This window comes from Chanodichthys erythropterus, chromosome 10 (genome assembly GCF_024489055.1).
Source record: "Chanodichthys erythropterus isolate Z2021 chromosome 10, ASM2448905v1, whole genome shotgun sequence".
NCBI classification, from domain to species: domain Eukaryota; kingdom Metazoa; phylum Chordata; class Actinopteri; order Cypriniformes; family Xenocyprididae; genus Chanodichthys; species Chanodichthys erythropterus.
In genome coordinates, this window is record NC_090230.1 from 26,988,466 (window position 1) to 26,998,474 (window position 10,009).

Sequence of the window (10,009 nt, forward strand, 5' to 3'; positions counted from 1 at the left end):
GTGGGCGTAACCGCAGTCACACTCCCCATTATCTCTTCTGCATCATCTTGTCCAGCGGCGTGGGACGTTTTATGACGCTCATCAACAATCACGTGACCTCCGGTCTCCCTCAGAGGTCAAAAGGTTTGAATGGTGAAGAAACTATTCACCAGCACATCTTCATATTGTTAAAGTCCCCCTGTAGTCAATAATTTTATCCCTTAAAACTCATCTTTGACATATTTAAACATTTTTTTCCTGTGATTTTTTTTCATGCCTTAACATAGTTTGAATTAAATTCTACACCCTTGCTTAATTTAGTATATGCAGATCTATGAATATGCAAATGGGCTATATGCAAAGGTTCACATCTATATTTTACAACTTGAGCCAATGAAAAATAAATAAGTTGCCTTAATATTTTCAATATATTTCAACAATATATTCAATATTTATCATTTAAATATGAAGTAAAAAAGGATTATTTAGTGTAAACACTGTATATCCCCACTGCATATGTTTTTTACAAATAAACCTCATCAAAAAGACAAACTTATACTGTAATAAAGGGTGTTTTTGTGTGCACTTTTTAAAGTTTTGTTTACTGATGTGTTCCTGTACTTATTACTCAGTGTCTGTACGCCATCTGTTGGACAGACAAACCTCTGTTTTTAACCTGTGAATGACTAAATGTTGCACCATCAGTTCTGTTGGAAGAATAAAACATCCACCAAGAAAGAGTCCAAAAGCAGTTTATTTCATTCAGGATTGAAGCACTCAGTGTTTTGTGATGATCAAGTCATGCTGAGACGGTTCAGCTGTCGGAGACACTCGCAGGCGTCGCTTCACAGGCACCTCTCTGATAAGCATAGAGCTGCACGACGCCTGGAATACAGAGAAGAGGGGATTCAGGGGATGTTTACACAACAACCTTGCACTAAAAATGGAGAAGTTTTTCCTCTTTTTTTTATGTAGATGACATTGTTGTCAAAATGATCCCAGTTCACATGGATCTGCCAAAATGACTAAAAACGCAGCATTATGATGCCAGGCCAGTAGTTGGCGATGAATCAAACGAATCGACTCGATTCAAGCGAACCGATTCAGTGACTCAAATGTGTCTATTCACAGAATCAAAATTCTGATTAAATGATTAGTTTGCATCATCACTCAGAGAGGGGTGTTTACACAGTTCTCAACTAAAAACTGAAAACTTATGCATTTTGGTCATTCAAATCAAACTTAAGTAAGCAAAAATGGTGTTTGAGTTGGTCAGTTCAATTCATTCATTGATTTCTAAAGGTTTCAGGTTCCTGATTCAGTGAATTGATTCCTGAAGGATTCAAATCAATTTGACTAAGTGAATAGGCTCGTTTGATTCGCAGAATAGACTAATTTGATTCACAAACTTGATTAATTTGATTCACTGAATCAATCAGATCATTGATTCAAACGAACCGATTCATTGATTCACAACTCAGATTTAATGATTAGTTTACATTTTCACTCTAAAGGGTCGTTACATTCACATTTGATCATTGATAGAATCTATGATAGAAACAACCAAACCAACAACAGTGTAATAATATGCAAGTGCTGTGACTAGTCCCAGTTAATCTAACAAAATAGATATATAGAACAGTAAGTATTAGTATAAATGGGCTGATTGTTGACAAAAAAAAGATTTTCAGATTTTTTTTTTTTTTTTTTTTGTGAAAATGGCTAAAGTTTCAGCTGCTCGGGGAGAGTTAGGCAGCTCTTTCCACTGGAGCAGTTGAGATAAAGGTCCATGTAAATGTTTTTGTGCCTCTTTGGGATGGCACAACAAGGCACCATTCACATGACAGTTTTCAACTTAGTAAGGTTTTTTTATGCATTCTGATCATTCAATCCACAAATATGAGATGCTTCAATTTTATTACAAATTGCATTCAAAATTCAAACTTAAGTAGGAAAAATGGTGTTGGGAGTTGATCAGTTCAAATCATTTAACTAACACTGATTCAGTGAATCGATTTGGTTGATTCACGGAATGGACTAATTTGATTCACAGATTCGATTAACCGAATCGACCGATTCAGTGAGTCAAAAGAGTCTATTCACTGATTCATAACTCTGATTCAATGATTTGTTTGCATTTACACAACATCGTTTTCAACTAAAAATGTTTTTATAATGCCTTTTGGCCATTCAGATCACAAATATGAGATGTTTTATTCAATTTTATTGCAAATTGCAGTTAGAATTTAGAAAGCTCAATTAATTTAACTGACTCTGCTTCAGTGAATCGATTCCTTAAGGATTCAAAAAGATGTTTAATGAATTCTGCTCAGTGATTCGACTCATTTGGTTCACAGGTTTTTAATTAAAACTCATTTGATTCACTGAATCAATAAAATCGACTCGCTAATTCGATTCTGTGAATCAAATTAGTCTATTCACTGATTCATAACTGACTCAATGTATAGTTTACATCATGACATTCGTTTACACAACAACAGCGTTTTGGGGCCTGAAAACTTTTGAAAACATTGTTATTATGTCCGTGTAAACTACAAAAACGTAGTGTTTTGTATCGCCATCTACTGGGCTGGCACCTGAATACAGCTTTCTTTTGTAGGTGAAAAATGCTGAAACGTTTTTGTTTTTAGTACATCACTTTTGTGTAAACACCCTCAGTCTCCAGACTTTGCTATAACTAATTCAAAAGAGAAGTCATTTTATTATATTACACATTACTATATATATATTTATTTTTATTCATTTATTTTGCAGACAAAGAAAAAAAAAAAAAAACATTTTATTTGACTATTTTAAAAATCAATTCTTGAAATTAGATTTTCCCCTCTGGGATCAACAACAGGAAGTTTAAGTCTAAAATGCACTTTGTTTTTGCAAAATATTGACATTTACCTGCTGCCAGAGCCAGAATGATGCCGATCCATCCCAGAATATAGGACCACGAGAACCTCCAGTCGATGTAGCGCTTGCCGAAGAAGTTGACGGTCATCCCGGTGTAGATGGCTAGAGCCAAGAGCGCAAGAAATCCTGCGGAAAACACAATGACATCATCACTGCCAACCAATCAACACAATGATCCGAACCATCAAATCAGTGCCTGAAACTCTGGTAAATACCAAGTTAAAATGATTTTCCATGAGGTCTTTGTACTGAATGTATGTTGTAATCCGAATCCTCACCAGACAGAAGCAGAGCGATTCCTCCGGTCCGCACTCGTCTGCTCTGGACTCGTTTGGACGCACTGATGCCCAAAACTACTCCAGCGAAACAGCCCAGCACCGACAGCAGCATGAAGGCACGCGTGGCATCCCAGAATGCTGCGGGAAAACACACTCTTTATGAACAGATTCAGAGCATTCTGGGATACTCGAGGTCCGCTGTGCTCCTTCAGATCTCTGTGAACTGCTGAACTGATATTGAATTAATGCTGATGGAAATTTATTTAGTAGTTCTGAGAGCCATCATAGAAACGGTTTTGTTTTTTTTGTTAAACATATTCTACCAATATAGACCTAACCAGTTGGATAAAGATTACCAAAAATTATATATTTTTATACTGTCAAAGAACATATGAAAGTATGTTTTGAAATAAAAAAAAATGAATTCTTCCAATACTGACATAACAGGTTATATATATATATATATTCAGAATTTGAAAATTTGTTTTGATCAAAAATGCAAATAATTTAAATAAAATAATTTATGCTTTCATAGAACATGACATTTTTTTATCTTTTTAATAACTAAAGAATAAAATAAAAATAATAAAGTATTCTTCCAATATTGACCTACTTCTCAGATGAATATACATATTAAATATTATATTTACATATTATGTTTTATATTTGTCATAGAACATAACATGAAATTATGTTTTGAAATTTAAATATAATATATATTATATATTATAATATAATATATTTCAATACCGACATACTAAGATGGATAGATTATTAAATTTTAAAAAAAAGTTATATTTCACAGAACATGAAATGGTTTTGATAAAAACACAAATATAAAAAAAATAAATAATAATAAATAAATCAATAATTTAATGTTCTTCTAATATTAACCTTCCCCCCAGATGGATAAAATAATACTTATATATATATATATTTATTTTTTTTTTTTCAAAAGGACATTGAAATAACATTATATATTTTTAACAATAAAAAAAACCAAAAACAAATATAAAAATATAATAAAATCAAATATTCGTACAATACTGATCTACTCAGATAGACAGTGATATTACATATTACATTATATTACATTTTTTAATATTTGTCATAGAACATGAACTTGAAGTGAACATTAAATTGTTTTGAAAAAAAAAAAAAAATTACAATATTGACCTACCCATGTAGATACAGATTCTTAAATTTACCGGTATACATATTAAATCTTATTTTTGTATTTTCATAGAACATGAAATTATATTTTGAAAAACAAAAAACATAATAATAGACATTTCGACCAACCCAGAAGCGTATATATATATGTGTGTTAGTGTAGTGTGAATGTAATGTGGTTGACTCTCCTCACCCACGGACAGCGTGTGGGCGTGGCACTTGCGATTGATGCAGAACCTCCAGAGGCCCTGATTGGCTGCGTTCCCTGAGTAGCGATACTGCATCCAATAGTCTGTTGATGTGGAGATGATGAGGAGCACGAGGGCCGCCACACCACACAGTGAGGCCCCGCCTAGCAGAGTGAACACCATCAATGAGAGCGTCCTGCACAAACACACACAGATACACGTCAACCTTCCAGAAACTACCCTGATAAAACAATGACTACATGATCCCTCCAGTACTAGTAATCACAGTGACCTCATCAAACCGAGACACTGAGGCTAAAGTTGCTCCAGACATGACTGATTCCTCAAATCACGAGCAAGCACCACTCACACTCACACTTTCTTCAAAAATATCATTCAGCTTTTTCATTCTTCCTCTAAAAAACACTTTAAAACATAAACTATATAAAAATGTAGGCAAAATACCACTGCTACTATAAAATTTGTAAAAACAAAAAAGTAAACCAATATAATTTAATTAATAAATAATAATAAATTATATTAATATATTTGAGTAATAAATATACAGCAATCTATAATATAAATTAATATATTCATATACAAAACAAAAATGTAAAATAATAAATTATATGACAAATGTATATTTTTATAATAAATATACAACATATAAATAATAATATAAAATAAAATGCAAATGAATATGCAAAATACAAATAAAAATGTAAATTAATAATATTATTATTAATAATAATAATAATAATAATAATAGGAAAGGTAAATTAATATAATAATTATTAATAAAAATTCTAATAAAAATAGGACAATTACATTTATAATTTTAATAATAAATATACAATATAAACATTAATAAAATATAAAATAAAAATAATTAATCAAAAATGTATTATAATAATAACAATGAATTATAGGATAGGTTAAATTTATATTTCTATAATAAATATAAAAAACAATATATCAAATAAAATGTAAATTAGTATATAATACAAATAAAATGGTAAATATTATATTAATAATAAATTATTGGATAAATAAAATTACCATTGTATAATAAATATACAACATAATAACAATAATACTAATAAATATAGCTGCAAGCAACAATTAAGGGGTCAAGCCCAACAGAAGCAGACAAGGAAGCTAGCAGCAGACCAACAATGTCATAATGGACTATGATAGCAACTAAGACAAAGACACTGCATGACAATTTTGAAGTCAGTCAGACCAACAATACTGTACTTACAGCCAATTACATGTTTTGTTCAATTATATCGCCACCAAGTGGTGCAGTCCCACTGCTTTTTGTGTGTCCTCAGAGTGCCCCCATACATAAGCGTGAAAACTTGGTGAAAATATCTCATTTCATTTAGGAGTTATAGAGATTTATATGTACGAACACATAAAAAATTACCCACAACTGACTTTGATTGCATTTTTTTTGCCACTTACGATCAGAATTTTAACATTTGGCCATAACCATATAGTCAACGATCTGTTTCCAATTTTCCTACGGTGGTTTTGTCTCAATGTGATTTAGTGTTTAAACAACATTTGCAAATATCTTCAGAACCATTAGTCTGATCGTTACACTACCCATAAGGCGAAACCTAGCATGTTTTGGGTCGTTGGACTCGGCAAGGATTCAGGAATGAAAATAAGTCAACCACATCAAAAGTTAGCAGCATGTAAATAATTTTTTTCTGACCAGCGCCTCTTCTCAGACTGCTTCAGGGCTTTGTGCTGATGAACCATACCGAGTTTTGTAATGATACATTCATGTGTTCGTAAAATACAGCATTTTACTACAAAATTCAAAATGGCTGGCACCCAAAATGGCCGAAATGGGATATCCATATAATTGGATATCATTCGACAAACGAGACAACTTCTATGATTTTGGAAAAACCGTTATGAGCAAAAATAGCCCTTTTTCAAATTTTCAAAATGGCGTGAAACTTTTCATGACAGAAAATGATGCCTAGCCCTTGTTTCTAACCCTTACGGTTTATGCTAAAGTTACGGTTGTTTCATCTCGATTAGACTAATGGCTTCAAAGATATTTGTGAATGTTGTTTAAAGTCGGCATGAAACGGAAGTTGCGATTGTCTTTTATTCTGTACTATGATGTCTATCTAAGTGAAATGGCATCTAAAATGAGAGGGCGAGACTTGATATCGTCCTTCGGGAATTGATTGGAAGTTGGGTGTTGCTAACAAAATGGAGGCAGATATGAATTACTCACTCCGAGCACTCACGATACTGTAAGAGCTGTATTGAGGATGACGAGGACGGTTAACGGCACTAAACAGCCAGAGAGACTGACTGACTGACTGATGGTGCGTGTCCGTTGGCACGGAGCGAGCGGGAAAGAGCAAGTGTTTTCGGTTCATTCCTATGGAAGTTGAGTCTCTATAAAGTGAAGCTTACCCCAGCGACAGCATTTACCCCTTACATCACTGCAATTCCAGACAGCTCCACCCCTGCGCCATAGCATGTGACAGGAAGAGACGATGAGTCGTTTTGAAGGGGGATGGGAGGTTAATGTTTTTGATTAAAGATTATGAGGGCACATGAATTTAAAAAAAAATAATTATTTATTATTGATAATAAATACTACAATATTCCATAAAAAAAAAAAAAGAATTGTCAATTTTGATTTCATTCCGACTTTAAACACTAAATCACAACGTTACACTAACCGTTAGGCGAAATCTAGCATGTTTGGTATCGTTGAACTCGGCAAGGATTCAAGAATCCAAGGAATCCACATCAAAAGTTATAAGCATAAGCATGGTCTGAAACTCTCAGACTACTTCAGGGCATTGTGCCGATGAACCATACCAAGTTTCATAATGATACATTCATTCGACAAATCACAAAATTTAAAAATGGCTGATATGGGAAGATTGGATATCATTCGACTTGGCATGACGCTGCAATTCTAACAAGACAATTTATATGATTTTTGGACAAACCATTTAGAAGTTATTAGCAAAAATATCCCTTTTTCATATCTCCAGACCAGGAGGTGGTGCTGCACCGAAACGCAGCATGTAATCTCAGGTCATGCTTGTGATGACACGGACCAAGTTTGGTCTTAATACAAGTGTTGAGGAGATAGAGCCTTATGTCAATTTTCGCAAGGGCTACATAATATTTGTTCATGTTTTTCGAAAACGGTTTGACAAATCAACTTGAATTCCACAACTTTTTGTTGGCATGATCTGAAGATGATCTGGTTCAATTTTTGTAAAGGAGGAGTTCGAAAACGTATGTCTTTTGGAAAATTCAAAATGCCGTGAAAATTTCATGACAGAAAATTATGCCTAGCCCTTGTTTCTAACCCTTACGGATTATGCTAAAGTTTGGACAGTTGGTGGCGCTAGAGGGTAGTGTTGTCAAAAGTACCGACCGCGATACCAAGTCGGTACTGACATTTTAAAAATGTGACGCTTTGAGCGCCATTGAGCGGATTCGTAAATATCTCTGATTGGCAATTGTGTTCACGTACTCATCGGAAATATCTATGATAAGCTACTGCTTTCAAACGCTCCCACTTTCAAATTCAAATGGTCCCATGTGTTGATCACTGTAGCCAATCACAGACATATCTAGTGATAAGTGCGCAAACACAAAGGCCAATCAGAGGCGTTTGCGAATCCGCCCAACAGCACTCGTCACATTTTTACAATTTTAGTACTAAATTGGTATCGCAAACGGTACTTTTGACAACACTACTACAGGGACAGAGTTACAGACTCCAAATCGGTAAGGTTAATGTTTTGACTGTCCTCTATCTGTGTGCCAAATTTCATAACTTTCCCGCAAGCGGTTCTATGGGCTGCCATAGACTTTCAGAGCGGAAGAGGAAACGTAATAAAGAGTAATAATAATAATAAGAAGAAGAATGCCAACGGATACAATAGATGCCTACACACATTTGGTGCTTGGCCCCTAATAATAAATAAATAATAGGAAAATTACATTTATAATTTTAATAATATACAGTATAAACAATAATAAAATATACAAATAAAATATGTTAATATTTAAAACAAAATGTAAATAATAATAATAATAATAAATACAATGTAAAATAGTATATAATACAAATAAAAAATATTATTAATAATACATTTTTGGATGAAATTATAATTTTATAATAAATATACAACATAATTTCAACAACATTCATTATCATCATCATCTATCAATCATGCAAGCAACTTTAAAATAAATGCACAACATGCATGAAACCAAAGCTTGATATGGAATAAAATATTTATAAGATTTTTTTATTTATGCTATATTTGAATAATTTGAAATATAATACTATGTTAAAAACTATTTACATTACTTTTATGATTATATTCCAACATGATGCTACTTTTTATAAGTGCCATAAACTTTTTCTAAAGAAACACTTGTGCATAGTTGATGTGAGTCCAGCATCATCCTGTCAGTGAACAAAAGCAGTTCTGTGGCATCAGCATTTGGCTCGAATCGAGCCGATCAATCAAGCTTCATCTGTTTATAATAATATGCATACGAGCGTTTTAAATGCGAATCGTTTGCGCAGCACAAACTGGATCAGATCAGCACATTTCAAACTCGACCCTGACCACTGCCAACACACAAATTACTCATTCACAGGACAAATAACAGAGCTATTCATGACTAAATATGCCATAAAATGCATTACAAATGGACACGGAGAACAAACCAGGCTTTTGTTTTCACCAATACAACGATTTAAAGACGGTCAAATCATTTCAAGACGATCAAACACATTCAGATTTACACAAAAAGTCACGGATTGTCGTTTGCATGTATAAAACATCTAATAAAGTAGATAAAAAGTAAGTTTCAAATCAGATGATAACATAAAATATAGTTTCATGTACCTCTCTGACGGTTAGTACTGTCTCCCGCGAAGATTGCGCTCCGTCCGCGCGCCTCTAGGGTTTTTAAACCCTCCACGCGCGGCCGTTATTGTTCCCGCCACAATAGAGCGAATCATCCAGTCAGACATGTGAGATGTGAGGTAATCCGCATCTTTCACTGCATCTCGTCCTCTTGTTTACTCTTTCTCTCTCTCTCTTCACAATCTTGCCAGTCTTCTGCGTCACCGTGTTCAGCGGCGTGGGATGTTTCATGACGCGCGTCGACGCTCCGGCCTCCTTCAGAGGTCAAGAAGATCCAGAACTCGTGGATTTGGGTTTGAAGAAACTTTTCACTAGCACGTCTACATAATAGTTAAACACTTAAAGGGTTAGTTCACCCAAAAATGAAAATAATGCCATTGATTACTAACCCTCATGCCGTTCCACAACCATAAGACCTTCGTCAATCTTCGGAACACAAATTAAGATATTTTTGATGAAATCCGATGGCTCAGTGAGGCCTGCATAGCACGCTCCGAAGCTTCCTGAAGCAGTGTTTTGAAATCGG

General features: G+C 33.9%; 1 protein-coding gene across 1 annotated transcript; it reads right to left on the reverse strand.

Annotated features, from left to right (window-relative positions):
• Positions 1-730: 730 nt before the first annotated feature.
• On the reverse strand, positions 731-9,751 carry LOC137028080 (lens fiber membrane intrinsic protein-like). The gene is made up of 5 exons (XM_067396837.1): positions 9,463-9,751; positions 4,546-4,736; positions 3,180-3,317; positions 2,893-3,027; positions 731-864 (listed from the first exon to the last, which is right to left on the reverse strand). The coding sequence occupies exons 2-5, from the start codon at positions 4,721-4,723 to the stop codon at positions 794-796; spliced, it is 522 nt and encodes a 173-aa protein (XP_067252938.1). The 5' UTR covers positions 4,724-4,736; positions 9,463-9,751; the 3' UTR covers positions 731-793.
• Positions 9,752-10,009: the final 258 nt, after the last annotated feature.